The sequence below is a fragment of the Bos indicus x Bos taurus genome, chromosome 14 (assembly GCF_003369695.1).
Source record: "Bos indicus x Bos taurus breed Angus x Brahman F1 hybrid chromosome 14, Bos_hybrid_MaternalHap_v2.0, whole genome shotgun sequence".
Taxonomy (NCBI): domain Eukaryota; kingdom Metazoa; phylum Chordata; class Mammalia; order Artiodactyla; family Bovidae; genus Bos; species Bos indicus x Bos taurus.
The window spans coordinates 34,651,124-34,667,487 of record NC_040089.1 but is presented as its reverse complement, the minus strand read 5'-3'; the positions used below and the strand labels follow the sequence as shown (position 1 = coordinate 34,667,487).

The 16,364-nt window shown below is 42.5% G+C and overlaps 1 protein-coding gene across 1 annotated transcript in view; it reads left to right on the top strand.

Moving 5' to 3' along the window:
• The first annotated feature begins 8,141 nt into the window (after positions 1–8,141).
• The window catches only part of LACTB2 (lactamase beta 2), a 32,709-nt gene continuing 24,486 nt past the window's right edge, over positions 8,142–16,364 (top strand). Inside the window, exons 1-2 of the mRNA XM_027561157.1 lie at positions 8,142–8,338; positions 14,475–14,638. Coding sequence (XP_027416958.1) covers positions 8,217–8,338; positions 14,475–14,638 — 286 coding nt within the window. The 5' untranslated portion in view covers positions 8,142–8,216. The remainder of the gene's footprint in view (positions 8,339–14,474; positions 14,639–16,364) is intronic.

Below are 16,364 nucleotides of genomic sequence, written 5' to 3'. Positions count from 1 at the left end.
GTATCCTTAAATATGTTCTTTTTACCTCCCTATCCCTTATTTTCTTCATTTGAAATATGGAGATAATAATGGTATATATCTCAGAGGGTTGTTGTTAAGGTTAAGAAAGGTACTATATATATAACACATACAAGCCTCTAGAAAAGTACTTGGTACAATTAGGGCTTAATAACTGTTAGTTATCATTATTACTTTGCCTGTCTGCCTGATACCTGTAAGCATCTGAGTTTGCAGTCTTTGACTTCACTTTAAAGAACGTTAAGTGGAAAAAAATACTGCTATAATCTCAAAGCTTTGAAAATGTAAAGGAAATAGGACTAGAGAAATAGGAAAAACGTTAACAGTAGTTTTATCTGGGGAACTAATGGCATTACAGATTATTTATTCTTCATTCTTTTCTATATTTATGAGCTGAACAGTTTCCTCTCAAAATTCATACTTTGACTTCACTTTAGTTCAGTTCAGTCACTCAGTCGTGTGCGACTCTGCGACCCCATGAATCGCAGCACGCCAGACCTCCCTGTCCATCACTAACTCCCGGAGTTCACTCAAACTCACGTCCATCCAGTCAGTGATGCCATCCAGCCATCTCATCCTCTGTTGTCCTCTTCTCCTCCTGCCCCCAATCCCTCCCAGCATCAGAGTCTTTTCCAATGAGTCAACTCTTCTCACGAGGTGGCCAAAGTACTGGAGTTTCAGCTTTAGCATCATTCCTTCCAAAGAAATCCCAGGGCTGATCTCCTTCAGAATGGACTGGTTGGATCTCCTTGCAGTCCAAGGGACTCTCAAGAGTCTTCTCCAACACCACAGTTCAAAAGCATCAATTCTTCGGCGCTCAGCCTTCTTCACAGTCCAACTCTCACATCCATACATGACCACGGGGAAAACCAAAGCCTTGACTAGACAGACCTTTGTTGGCAAAGTAATGTCTCTGCTTTTGAATATGCTACCTAGGTTGGTCATAACTTTCCTTCCAAGGAGTAAGCGTCTTTTAATTTCATGGCTGCAGTCACCATCTGCAGTGATTCTGGAGCCCCAAAAAATAAAGTCTGACACTGTTTCCACTGTTTACGTTGACTTACTAACCTTCAAAGTGACTGTTCCTAGAGACAGGCCTTTATGGAGGGAATAAGGTTAAAAGAAGTCACAAGGATGGGTCCCTAACCCAATAGGAGTGGTGTCCTTATGAGAAACGACACAGCAAGAAAAGAGCCATCTGCAAGCCAAAGAAAGAGGCCTCAACAGAAACCAACCCTGCTGGCACCTCAATGTTGGACTTCCAGTTTCCAGACTATGGGAAAAATTAATTTCTATTGTTTAATCCACCAATCTGTTGGATTCTGTTAAGGCAGCCTGAGTAGACTAACACCCTATATATTCTATAAAGAATATTTATTACTTTAAAAATTAGGAGGGGAAGATGTTATTTAAAAAAACACAATCTAATACTTAGCAGTGTTCCTGTCATTTTAGCACTTGTAAGTATTTTCTTTAAAAGTTTTTAGAATAATATTAAAAGATAGTTCACTGTTCTTACAGTAAAAGAAAACACTCCTTATTGCTACTTTTCTTACCAAGAATATTGTGGCCAACAGGATGGAAAAAAATTTTTTTAAGTCTGAGTATTTCTAATCTAATAGAGCATGAACTTCCCTGCAGCGGGTTTCTTATCTTAAATGAAAGATGTCATGTCACTTTAAGCATGGAGTTTAGCAGGATGAGATTTCATCAAAAAGTTCTGTTTAATTAAATATTTACTTAAACCTATCATGTGCTATTTTAAGCTCTTGAGATATATCATGTGTAAAAGAAACAAAAATCCCTGCCATTGTGGAACTTACATCCTAGCACAGAAAGATAATCAAAGAATAAAAATAAGTAAAATTAGACATCATATTAGAAGGTGATAAGTGCTACAGAAAGAACAGAGCATGTTAAAGGAAATCAGGAGTTGGAGTAGAGGCAGGTGCATCACAGGTTGTAATTTTAATTAGAATGGTCAGAGCAGCCCTCACTAAGAAGATGGCATCTGAGTAAAGAAATTAGCCATATTGCTATCATATGAAAAAGCTTGCCAGGTGGAAGGAACAGCGAGTTCAGAAGTCTAATGCACTAGATTTTGAGTATGTGGAACAAAATTCCCTAAAATGTTGACAGATTTTTTAACATGATTATATTGGATGTGTTTAATGTGTATCCAAGTCCTGTTTAACATCATCTAAAAAAATGCAATTTCCTAAGCTTTCTATCGAGGAAAAAAAAATATTTCCATATAGAGTAGAAGAATACAAAGAGTGAAAGTGAAGTCGCTCAGTCGTCTCCGACTCTTTGCGACCCCATGGACAGTAGCCTACCAGGCTCCGGGTCCATGGGATTTTCCAGGCAAGAATACTGAAGTGGGCTGCCATTTCCTTCTCCAGAGGATCTTCCCAACCCAGGGGTCAAACCCAGGTCTCCTGCATTGCAGACAGATGTTTTACCGTCTGAGCCACTAGGGAAGCCCATAGTAGAAGAATAGATAGTATTCTGATAGACGCTGAGTATTTACTATGATTGAAATGTTTTACAAACTTTATTTAATTCTCACAAATTTATGTAAGATTATCATTGGCCCCACTTTATAGATCATAAACTGAGGCTTAGAGATGTTGGTATTTGTGTGAGTTATCTCTAATGAGTAAACTAATTTTAATGTACAGGCATGCCTTGGAGACACTATGAATTTAGTTCCAGACTGCCACAATATAGCAAATATCACAATGAAGTGAGTCACACAAAGTTTTTGGTTTCCCTGTGCATACAAAAGTTATGTTTAAGCTATACTGTAGTCTATTAAGTGTGCAATTATGTCTAAAAACTGTATATACTTAAATTTTAAAATTCTTCATTGCTAAAAAACTTCTAACCATAATCTCAGCCTTCAGCGAGACAAAATCCTTTTGCAGTTGTAAAAGATCACTGATCACCATGACAGACATAACAATAATAAAAAAAAAAAGTTTGAAGCACTGTGAGAATTACCAAACTCTAACACAGTAACATAAAGAGATGAAATGCTGTTGGGAAAATGGCACTGGTAGACTGGCTCCATGCAGGTTGCCAAAACGTTCAATTTATAAAAACCACAATATCTGAGAATTGTAATAAAGTAAAGTGCAATAAAACGAGGTAGACCTCCTTGTGCACAATTCTTAAACACTCTCCCACAAAGATAGCTTACTTCACCTGGCATGGAAAAGGAAAACTCTAGCCATTTTGAATCAAGATTTACAATATGGGAAAAAATAATTTCTAAGAAACTTAGAAATTGCATTATTGGCAGAATATCAGACTCAATAAACTAATCTGATCTGGCAACTTTTAAATTCCCAATTTAGTGAAGCAGAACATAATGCCAACTGGAAAGACAACTACACAGCAAAGTACTTAATAAATATAGCAGCTCTCATAAAAAAGGGCCTGCACTTCCTTCAATAACCACATAGTCAGATAACTTGTATGAAGGATCTTCATCTTTATCCCTACAACTGATCACTGTTCCAATACCACCTTATCAGAAATAATGCCAATCTACAAAATTTCACTTCACTTAGAGAATTCGGAACACTGACTGATCCAATAGGTGTTTCAATCCAGTTTCTCATTCAGAGGTCAACCCACCTGTGTGACTATCTGGCTGCCAGCCAAAATACATAAACTTTGCCCACTGTACAGCTCTCTTCCTCTATTTGCAATAAAGAAGATACCTGAAGTACAAACTAGCAAATGTTCACTTGTCAATCAAATTTAATACACATAATATATAGACTTACTTGTCATATATAAAAAGCCTTCTTTAATTCAAAGTTCCTTCTGGAAAATCTTCATCCTGGGAATTTTTTTTTTTTCTTCCTCATGGAAAATAAGCATTATTAAGGAGTGTATAAACCTTTAAGTATTCTTGCCTGGAGAATCCCAGGGATGCCGGAGCCTGGTAGGCTGCCGTCTATGGGGTCGCACAGAGTCTGACACGACTGAAGCAACTTAGCAGCAGCAGCAGTAGCAAACCTTTAAGATCCAAACCAAAATGAAACTGAAATCACCTGTTAGTCATATGTGCGATATTCTAATCCAGTGATAAGAGTCTGTATCATTGTGTTCATAGTACATCCTTTTTTTTTTAAACTATCACCTTGGGGGAAGGAATTACATGGTTCCTTTTAAGGCTGATGAGTTTACAAGTTTTTACTATATTATCAATTAATTTTTTAAAAAAATATGATTTGCCTCACAGCATATCTAAGGGGACAATTTATGTTTGAAAGGGAGAGATTCCTGAATTTGAAATGATCTAATAAAGAATTTACAACATATTATTAATGGAGCCCTGCTGCTGCTGCTGCTACTGCTGCTGCTGCTGCTAAGTCACGTCAGTAGTGTCCGACTCTGTGTGACCCCATAGATGGCAGCCCACCAGGCTCCCCCGTCCCTGGGATTCTCAAGGCAAGAACACTGGAGTGGGTTGCCATTTCCTTCTCCAATGCATGAAAGTGAAAAGTGAAAGTGAAGTCGCTCAGTCGTGTCCGACTCTTAGCGATCCCATGGACTGTAGCCTTCCAGGCTCCTCCATCCATGGGATTTTCCAGGCAAGAGTACTGGAGTGGGGTGCCATTGCCTTCTCCAATGGAGCCCTACCTACCTAATTTTTCAAATTTTATACCTTCTCAAACCCTATGCCCCAAGAACATATGATCGTTGGTTTCTATTACCAAAATAAACATTACAGTTCTTATTTCCAAGCCTTTGCTCAAGGTTATTTACAGTCCAGAAAGCCCTTCTTCTTCCAGCTACCTGATAAAAGTCATATCAATCCTTTAAAAATCAGCTAACATCCACTACTGTTAAGCTTTCTCAAATTATCCTAATTTCTCTCCTTCCTTCTAGCAATCTCATCACTTTCACTATACTTCTACAGGATTCACCTGAATATGCTTTAAAATATTATCATGTACATCTCCTTTTTAGTTATAAGCCTCTATAAAGCTATCGTATTCATTTTACATACATTCCCACACATCAACAACAATACATGTTAGAGGTAGCTGATCAATTATTGTAACTGTAACTGAACAGAATGTAAAAGTCATTGGTCTTCTTTCTTGGGAACTTAAAACTTCAAGTTACATTGATATTCACAAAGACTCAGTTTTGAATCTGCAGCCTCTTTCTTCCTAGCTCAAGCCATACATCTAACTATTTGTGGATTTCTTTATGGGGATATCCCACAATGACCTCAACTTAAACTCCTCTAAACCAAGTTCATCACCTACACTCTGTTCTGCTCTTCTACTAGTGTCTAACGTCTTCTTCTATGACTCAAGTCACTTTTAAATTATTTGTTGGCCCCATTTGTTCATCTACCAAATGAAGACCCTGGCAAGGAACTAAATGAGACGGAAGGAACAAGGGAAATTCTAGTTCATGAGAAAAAAATAAAGTTAAGGAATAAGAAAGTGGAGCTGCCCACGAAAATAGTTCCTCTCTCTTCTCAAAGGTTTGCTGACTTTCCAGGAGAGAGGTTTTAAAATGGGAAGCCAGCTTCTTGCTGGAAGAGCTACTGATAACAGACAAATAAATATTGTTGAGTTGAAAATACTTGATATAGGGAATTTTGATGATTATTCCAAGCAGTCTTTAAAGGACTTGTTGCTTGCCTTCCCATTGCAAAGGGGATAATTCACATGATTGTTTCAATGAAGGTTTTTGAAACATTTTGCTATTAAAAGTACATCTCAAAGACACAGGGAAAGAAATTTGCCACACATTCCAGGTGTGTTTTCAAGAAATCTGGAATATTAAACTTTTGATTTGTACTGCATACAGAGCAACAGTCCTTTCTCCAGAAACACCTGCCAAAAAGGATGTTAAAATGCATGCCCTACAACCTAGAGGGGTGGGATAGGGTAGGAGGGGGATTCAAAAGGGAGGAGGCATGTATGTACCTATGGGGCATTCATGTTAATGTATGGCAGAAACCAACATAATATTGTAAAGCAATTACCCTCCAATTAAAAATAAACAATTACCTTTAAAAATGCCTAAATTTTAGAACCACTAGCATCTAATGTGTCAATTTATCATTTCTTTTGAAAAAGGCATGGGCTAGGATATCACACGTGTTTCACATCTTTTCAGTTCAGTTCAGTCGCTCAGTCGTGTCCAACTCTTTGCAACCACATGAATTGCAGCATGCCAGGTCTCCCTGTCCATCACCAACTCCCGGAGTCCATCGAGTCAGTGATGCCATCCAGCCATTTCATCCTCTGTCGTCCCCTTCTCCTCCTGCCCCCAATCCCTCCCAGCATCAGAGTCTTTTCCAATGAGTCAACTCTTCACATCAGGTGGCCAAAGTACTGGAGTTTCAGCTTCAGCATCATTCACTCCAAAGAAATCCCAGAGCTGATCTCCTTCAGAATGGACTGGTTGGATCTCCTTGCAGTCCAAGGGGCTCTCAAGAGTCTTCTCCAACACCACAGTTCAAAAGCATCAATTCTTCAGCGCTCAGCTTTCTTCAGAGTCCAACTCTCACATCCATACATGACCACTGGAAAAACCATAGCCTGGACTAGACGGACTTTTGTTGGCAAAGTAATGTCTCTGCTTTTTAATATGCTATCTAGGTTGGTCATAACTTTCCTTCCAAGGAGTAAGCGTCTTTTAATTTCATGGCCCAGAAGGGAATGAAACTGATCATGAGATCTGTGCACTCCCTTTTAGGAAAACAGTAACTGGATTTTTTTTTTTTTTTTTTTAATATGGGGAGGGTTAGTTAACACTGGGGTGGTTAACTGCTCAGCAGATTAGAAAAGGACCCTTACAAAGAAAAAGAAGTCCTTTATGTCTTGGACACAACCTCCCACCAAGAGCACAACCCCAACACACACGCTCGCGTCCCCCCCTAGTCTTGGGGTTGGTGGGGTACTGCAAGTGGCACAAAAGGGAGCAGAGCACTCCACTGCAGGGGGTGCGTGGGGTGTCAGTACAAGGTTGGGGCATGTCTCCAAACCTCCATTTTGCGTCTGTAAAATGGACATAAAAATATTGCCTTCTTCACATTGTGAAGATTAAATGAGATAGTAGTCAAGGCTATGATTTTTTCAGTGGTCATGTATGGATGTGAGAGTTCGACTGTGAAGAAAGCTGAGCACCAAAGAATTGATGCTTTTGAACTGTGGTGTTGGAGAAGACTCTTGAGAGTCCCTTGGACTGCAAGGAGATCAGTCCTGGGTGTTCACTGGAAGGACTGATGCTGAAGCTGAAACTCCAATACTTTGGCCACCTCATGCAAAGAGTTGACTCACTGGGAAAGACCATGACGCTGGGAGGAGTTGGGGGCAGGAGAAGGGGCCGACAGAGGAAGAGATGGCTGGATGGCATCACCGACTCGATGGACTTGAGTTTGGGTGAACTCCGGGAGTTGGTGATGGACAGGGAGGCCTGGCGTGCTGCGATTCTTGGGGTCGCGAAGAGTCAGACACGACTGAGCGACTGAACTGAACGTTTGTAAAACGCACTCGGTACAGCAGTAAGTGCTAAATAAACCTCCCTTATTGCTATTTATTATAAAAGATAAACCAGTTCCTCCTCACACACCCACCCCCACCCTCGCCTGAAAACCCGACGAGCTACCCTTCCCGGGATTCCGTGCTCTGTAACTAACCGGAAACCTGCCTGCCCCTTGCTCCATCACAAGACTTCCCGGATTAAAATGTGTCTTTCGCAGCCGAACAAACTAGCCTGCCTGAAAGCAAACTCCTGCGAAACCACCAGGCTGTGACAGGCGGCAGCACGCAAGGGCCGGAGTCCAGTCTCGCCTCAGGCCGCCGCGCGCCTCGTGCCAGCGAACAACCTCGCACTGCCGCCCACGAAACTCCGCCAGAGTCACGTGCCGCTGGCCCCGCCTCACCGCACTTCACCGACTCCCCACCCGCTGGGCTCGCGCTTCAACACGTGATCTCCGGCACCGCCCACGGCACCGGGGCTGATTTCCCCGGCCCGCCCACTTCGCTCGTGCTGCACCACGTGATCTCTGTCCCCGCCCCCGGCACAGCTACGGGTCCACGCCCCACTCCACTCGCGCGGCGTCAGGTGACCGCCGGCCCCGCCCCCGGCCTTGTTGCTGGTTCCGCGCTTGGGCGGTCTCGCCTGCTCTGTGGCGGCGAGCGGCAGACGAAGAGATGGCTGCCACCTTGCAGCGCATAGAACGGCTGTCCAGTCGGGTGATTCGCGTCCTGGGCTGTAACCCGGGTCCCATGACCCTGCAGGGCACCAACACCTACCTGGTGGGGACCGGCCCCAGGTAAACGTTTTTCCACCCTCGCCATCATACATACCGGCCTGCGGGACGCACGGATTGGGGCTGTGGGGACTGCTCGCGGCGGGCGGACAAGCTGTGCGCCCGCAGCCTGCACCGTGGGGTCCTGCCCCAGCCCACCCCGATTCGGACACCCCCTCCCCTAAATCACTTCCTCCCGGGGTAGTCAACTGTCTTAACTTACAAATGGCTAAGGAAAAATGAGTATGTTTCCTGTTTTCGAGACCCAATTTACTTTGATTTTGAAAGCCAGAGTGAGGTTGTTTAAGCTGTTGAGACACTAGGATCGCTTGGAGTTAAGAATCCAAGAACCCGTTTACTTTCCTCACCTGACTTTCACTGGTGTTTGGCCCTGAGTTTGACTTAGGTTCGCAAAAGCAAGTGGTTGTATTGAGGCCTTTTTCTTAACTCGATAGCGGACAGCAGAATTTCCTTGCTTCAAATTGCTCGAGTCTGGGAAAAAGCTAGCTAGCTTGGGGAAAGAAGAGCTAACTTTGTTTCTTGTTACTGTTGTGTGGCCTTATTTTAAATATTTTTAACTATTTTAAATTATTCTGCGAATGGAATAACCTGTCTGTATTTCCAAGATTTTTATCTTGTTCAGACGCATTCTGTTTTAGTGGTCTCACGGTGACATGTCATTTAGTGCATAGTAAGTGCATTGAGCAATCTTTGTGTAGTCCTTACTGTAGATAATAAAAATTGAAAATAAGGTATAGTTTACCTTGAGCGCAGAATTTAATTATTCAGTCTGGACGTGTTCATCAGTTAAATTTAGTCACTCAGTCGTGGCCGACTCTTTGTGACCCCATGGACTGCAGCACGCCAGGCTTCCCTGTCCATCACCAACTCATGTGCATCATGTCAGTGATCCCATCCAACCATCTCATCCTCTGTTGTTCCCTTCTCCTCCCGCCTTCAATCTTTCCCAACGTCAGGGTCTTTTCCAATGAGTCTGTTCTTCGAATCAGGTAGCCAAAGTATTGGAGCTTCAGCATCAGTCGTTCCAATGAGTATTCAGGATCGATTTCCTTTAGGATTGACTGATTTGATTGCCTTGCTGTCAAAGGGACTCTCAAGAGTCTTCTCTAACACCACAGTTGAAAGCATCAATTCTTTGGTGCTCAGCTTCCTTCATGGTCCAACTCTCACATCCTTACATGACTACTGAAAAAACCATAGCTTTGACTAGACAGACCTTTGTTGGCAAAGTAATGTTTCTGCTTTTTAATGTGCTGTCTCGGTTGGTCATAGCTTTCTTCCAAGGAGCAAATGTCTTTTAATTTCATGGCTGCAGTCACCATCTGCAGTGATTTTGGAGCCCCAAAAAATAAAGTCTCTCACTGTTTACATTGTTTCCCTATCTATTTGCCATGAACTAGATGTGTTACAATTAGTAAAATATAGTTGATTACCAGTTTATTTAATAAGTATAGTTTATTGGGTTTTCATTTGAAGTATCCATTGTATTTGCCTTTTTCTGCTGCTGCTGAGTCGCCTCAGTCGTGTCCGACTCTGTGCAACCCCATAGACAGCAGCCCACCAGGCTCCACCATCCCTGGGATTCTCCAGGCAGGAACACTGGAGTGGGTTGCCATTTCCTTCTCCAGTGCATGAAAGTGAAAAGTGAAAGTGAAGTCGCTCAGTCCTGTCTGACTCTTAGTGACCCCACGGACTGCAGTCCACCAGCCTCTTCCATCCATGGGATTTTCCAGGCAAGAGTACTGGAATGGGTTGCCATTGCCTTCTCCATGCCTTTTTCTGGTAAATCACAATTTTAGAAGCAGCAGCTTGGAGAATCTGGAAGTATTGACCATCTAGCAGAAAGCAAAAAGTTGAGTCCAGGATAAACGACGCAGAGTCAGAGCTTTAAGCTACCTCCAGGGTCTAGGCAAACAGAAAATTAAGCAGAAAAAAAAATTACCTGATATCTAGCATAGAGTCGGGGTTGGCTTAGACTCACTCACCCCAGGAAGTCAGTCCATAGGTATGCTCTTAGCTTTTCAGTGTGTCATCTTAAATGAGTTCTAAAGTCAGTACCTAAGATGAAAATTGCATATAGTCAAAATTATCCTGGGAAGTCTCTCAGGAAAACACAACATAGGAGATCAGTGTACTGTCTCTCAAAAAGTTCAGCACAGCCTGTTTTTCCTCCAGCAATGAAACAGATGGCTGGTTCTGTTTGAAAACCAGATGAAGAAGTTGGCGGGCGTTGGGGACGATGTTGTATGAAAAATCCATACTGTATCTTTAAACACTGGAATCACATTCAGTGTGGCAAAGTGCTGGTGCTAAAAGACGTGAGGAACCTGAAGCCGATTGAGAGAAGAACAGATTCACCGTCTTTGATGTCCACTACTTAGACTACTATGAATGGCCAGTGGCATCACTCACAGATGACAGCGAGAGAGATGATGTTGAGCCCATGCAGCTGAGTTATGATAAGTTAATGTGCAGGTGCTGCTGCTCTGCTGTATAAAGTAGATGTTAGGTGGCTAGAAATGAATAGTAATTGGGTCCAGGTGATCCTGATAAATGAGATCCATCTATTCCACTAAGATCACTGGTGGCTCCTGTATCACTAAACCCAGTGGCATTTTACGATTCCCATCTTATTTGAACTTCAGTATCTTTTGATGCTGTGGACCACTCCCTGATTTATTGACATGGCCTTCTCCTGGTTTGCTCTCACCATTCTAGCTATTCTACTCTCTAGCAATCTCATTTATAGAATCATCGTCTTTACCAGATATTTTAAGCTTTTGAGTTCCTCAGAAGACAGTCCTACTGTTTCTTCTGTTCTCATTGTTGTATTCTCTACCCAGGGGATTTTGACTACTTCCTAGGCTCCACCTGTTGTATTCATTAATAATTCCCGAATTTATAGCTCCACTGTAGACAAATCCAGGTTTCATCTTCAGACAAGGGTAGCCAACTGCTTTTTTATATCTCTAATTGGATACCTCAAAGCCACTCGAAACTACCTGTCTTCCTCCAGTTGTCTGAATTTTGGTAAACAGAACCATCCCCATATATAATCAAGTTAAGTACTTAAATACCCTCCTTGACCACTTTTCTCTGCTTCCTGCACACGCATATCCAAGCCATTATAAAGATCTCAACATTTCTACTGCTGTTAACCTGTCCAAGCCAGTACTACTCTTGCTTAGGCTCTTAAAATAGTCTCTCACTGGCCTGTCTGCATCGACTTTTGTCCCTATTCAATCCGTTCTTCCCCATGTAGCCAAAGTAGTGTTATGGATTTTATTTTTGTGTTTTGGTCACTTATCCTGCAGCAGGCTAGCCTAATGTATTCACTGGCTAATTGCAGGGTTCCAGTGGAATGAGAGAAAGTATGTAAAGACCTAGAGGCGAAGGCTTACGATCACTTTCATGTCAGTCCATTGGCATAGGAAAACCCAGTGTACATCCATACTCAAAGGATGAGGAAAACAGGCCCTAGTCCTTGGTGGGAGGAACTTCAAAGTGACATTTCAAGAGACGTTGTTATAGGTAGGTGAAAAGTGAAACTTCCTTTTTTCCTTGCAGGATGCTTAATAAAATGAGGTCCTGTTTGTAAAGTGTTAATACAACTTAGTCTTGATTACAGAGAAGGCAATGGCACCCCACTCCAGTACTTTTGCCTAGAAAATCCCATGGACAGAGGAGCCTGGTGGGCTTCAGTCCATGGGGTTGCTAAGAGTCGGACACGACTGAGCGACTTCACTTTCACTTTTCACTTTCATGCATTGGAGAAGGAAATGGCACCCCACTCCAGTGTTCTTGCCTGGAGAATCCCAGGGACAGGGGAGCCTGGTGGGCTGCCGTCTATGGGGTCGAAGAGTCGGACATGACTGAAGCGACTTGGCCGCAGCAGCAGCAGTCTTGATTAAGTTGCACTTTAATAAAACACTCTGGTATTTTTTTTTTATTTTTGGAGACATAGTATTTCTTTCTGTTTTAAATGGGATTTGATTAAAAGAGAAAAAAGAAAGCTTTCATTCATTCATAGTAGAAAAGTGCCTAAGTGCCTGCAGTGTTTCAGGTAGTGTATTAAGGGTGTCCTATGAACTTGACAGAAAAAATACACCCGTAACAATAGCTTTGTTTTCTTCTGGCTTAGAGACTTGTAGACACCATAAATCATCAGATAGCTCCAAAAATGAATATATAATTTAATATTTGATGCGACCAGTGAAGAGTAAGTCTGCTGCTGCTAAGTCGCTTCAGTCGTGTCCGACTCTGTGCGACCCCAGAGATGGCAGCCCAGCAGGCTCCCCTGTCCCTGGGATTCTCCAGGCAAGAACACTGGAGTGGGGTGCCATTTCCTTCTCCAGTGCATGAAAGTGAAAAGTGAAAGTGAAGTCGCTCAGTCGTGTCCGACTCCTAGCGACCCCATGGACTGCAGCCTACCAGGCTCCTCTGTCCATGGGATTTTCCAGGCAAGAGTACTGGAGTGGGGTGCCATTGCCTTCTCTGAAGAGTAAGTCTAGGATAGTATAATTAAAGGTTTTAATCCAGTCATCACTGTCAGAAGTTTCCAGTGTGGCAATTCAGTCAACATCAGAAGTCACAGAAGAGATATCATTAACATATAAACTCAGGTTGTTTTTCCAGGGTAAGATGGGTTTTGCCTTGCAAGACAAGCATAGCACATTTTTGATATTAAAAAAAAAATGTAAAAACACCAAGAAAAGCATAGCACATAGTAGATCATTCATAAACAGTTATTGAGGAGTTAATGCACAAACGAATAACTGAGACTTTTCATCAAGATGAATCCTGTCTCCCCCAGCCTCAACTTGGGAGAGATTCTTGTGAAACAGCATGAATTTAAGAAGTTGGTGAATTGGAGGAGGAAAATGTCACCATTATTTCTTCAAAAGAACTTCAGAGAGAAAGACTGTTGCCCCCATGAAACAGTGCTGTTCCGTTGCTCAGTCGTGTCTGACTTTGCAACCTTGTGGACAGCACACCAGGCTTCCCTCTCCTTCACCATCTTCCCGGAGTGTGCTCAAACTCGTGTCTGTGGAGTCGATGATGCCATCCAACCATCTCAGCATCTGTTGCTCCCTTCTCCTGCCCTCAATCTTTCCCAGCATCAGGGTCTTTTCCATTGAGTCCACTCTTTGCATTAGGTGCCAAAGTATTGGAGCTTCAGCATCAGTCCTTCCAGTGAATATTCAGGTTGATAAAACAGGGAGGAAGGGCAAACAAAGCAGGAGGGTTCAGAACCACAAGCAGAAAAAGTAAGTTGTCTGAGTAAAGGAAGGAAACAGCTCAAACATCCCCCACCCCCACCCCCACCCCTTGCTCCCCTGCTGCCCTCACTTTCACATACGGAAACCCCAGTACTTCATTTTGTATATAGTGCAGAGGACTAGATTTCCTTAGGGAAACCACTGAATCAGCTTCTTCCCTATTGCTCAGACATTTGAGGATGCTGTAAAAAATCTTGAGAGCAGAGTGAATAAAAATGCATATTCTGGCATCAGAATACCTGGGCTTGAATGTTGGTTCTGCCATTTGCAAAGTAACTGGTAGGCTGCAGTCCATGGGGTCGCTAGGAGTCGGACACGACTGAGCGACTTCACTTTCGCTTTTCACTTTCATGCATTGGAGAAGGAAATGGCAACCCACTCCAGTGTTCTTGCCTGGAGAATCCCAGGGACGGCGGGGCCTGGTGGGCTGCCGTCTATGGGGTCGCACAGAGTCGGACACGACTGAAGCGACTTAGCAGCAGCAGCAGCAGCAACCTTGGGCCAGTTACTTAATTTCTGGATATACTAATGAAAAGCCTACCTTCAGAGTTTGTTACAAGGAATACATTTGTAAAAACATGTAAGATCCTTAGAACTGTGCCTTATTTTTATTTCTTTTAAATGCTATGTAAGTGTTCAATATCATTGCTATTATTCCTTGTTGAGAGTCACATTTAGCTTTAAGTTTTTTCAAAGAATCTTGAGATGATTATAGTTAAGCTTATGTGCATCTGGTTTTCAAGCACTTTGGAAGCAAGGCAATTTATGCAGTTTCTTACACATACTGTAAATTATCTGCGTGAGAAATATATTGATACTATGTATTCTGATTTTGTGATTATCTTCCATTTAATTTTCAGGAGGATCCTCATCGACACTGGAGAACCATCAATCCCAGAATATATCAGCTGTTTAAAGCAGGCTCTGACGGAATTTAACACAGCCATCCAGGAAATCATAGTGACGCATTGGCACCGTGATCATACTGGAGGCATAGGAGATATTTGTAAAAGCATCAATAATGGTAAACAGAAAATATTTATTAAGCTCATTGAAGAAAACTGTGTTTTCAGGATCATTTAATTCAGTTAACAGAGCTAAGTAAGCTAGCATTTACTGAATACTGCATAATTAAATGGTACTTTCAGAAACTACTGTAACTTGAAAACTAGCCCCAGTTTTAACAAAGAAGGAAAGAAAAGTCCTATTTTCTACCTCTGATCTCTTTTACCTGGTATTTTTCCCCATTGCCCGGTAACAAAGGTCAGTTTTAGTTTGTGTGACACTTACCATTTCAGATTAAATACCAAGCAACTACTGTTAAATGTTTACTATGTGCCCGGCACTGTGCCAATCACATGGCCTGAGTACTGTGAGGTGGGTGTGTTCTTACCCATATGTCTTCCAGAGCATAAGGCAATCACCATGATAAACTGAATTACTGGGGAAGGAGTGTCATATTGGTAATTCTCTGTCCTTGAAACCTCTTAAGTACTGACGCTTTACCATCTTTCTCATTCCCTCATCCCACCATCACACGCATAGTTTCATCCATCCATCCATTCCTTTACCAAACACTGGAGTGACTGCTATATGCAGGTACTATTCTTGACACAAGGAACCTAGCAGTGAACAAAACATGGAGCTTTATTCTCACAGGGAAGGTAAATGGTAAATGAATCATAGATCAGATGGTGACAGGTACTACAAAGAAAAGTAAAGCGACGACATGAAAGCAGGGGGAGAAAGGGTAAAGCAGAGGGGGGCAGTGGCAGAGATATCCAGGGTGGAGGGAGAGGCAGTGAGCCGTACAGTGTCTGAGAGCAGGGCTTACCTGGCTGAGGGCATTGCAGGGCCAGAGATACTGGAACAGGACTGTGCTTGGCCTGTCCAAGGCACTGGAAAGACAAGGAAGTTGAGAAAGTTCATTCACACAAGGGATGCATGTAGCATTCAACTAGTAGTGTTTGTATTACTATCTTTTTAGGCGTCGAGACTAATTGGGACACCAAGATATTCTCAGGCCCAGCACCAATATCACCAGGATGCCAATTGTGAAAACCTGTCTAACCTGACCGTCTTACCTGCTCACTTCCTTTCTTCCAATCCAAGGGGACTGTCCACTGCAGGAAATTATTCTTTCTTAGTCAGACCTGTCCTCGCCTTTCTTTCTCCTGTCCATCGTTAAATTTTGCAAATTAAAAAACTATACTGAGGACCCTTAATTACCTCTGGTCAGTTCTTTTAACGTGAGGGTCAGGGTGATGAATTAAAATACTTATGGCCCCCTTTTTCTCCTTCATGAGTCAGCTTTATTGAGCTTGAATTCACATACATAAAATGGACCCATTTGAAGTGTATAGTTTGGCAAACATTGATGTGACCACTCCAATCAAGATCATTCTCCAAACACCCCAAAAAGATCTGCCAAAGGCCGTTTGCAGTGACTCCCCCTCCACCCTCAACAGCCACACATCTGCTTCGTTTCGCCATAGGTTAGTTTTGTGTGTGTGTTGAAGTTTCCTATGATGGAAGAATACAGAACCACTCTTTGTCTGGCTTCTCTCATACCACATCTTGTTTCTGAGATTCACCTGTGCTTCATGCATCAGTAGTCTGTCCCTTTCTTATTGCCAAATGGTAACTCATGGTAGGGATATACCACCATCTATGTGTATCCATTCACCTATTGATGGCCATCTGACCCACTTTCTTCAAATTAAACATGAAAATAGGTTTGAGTTCCCTAC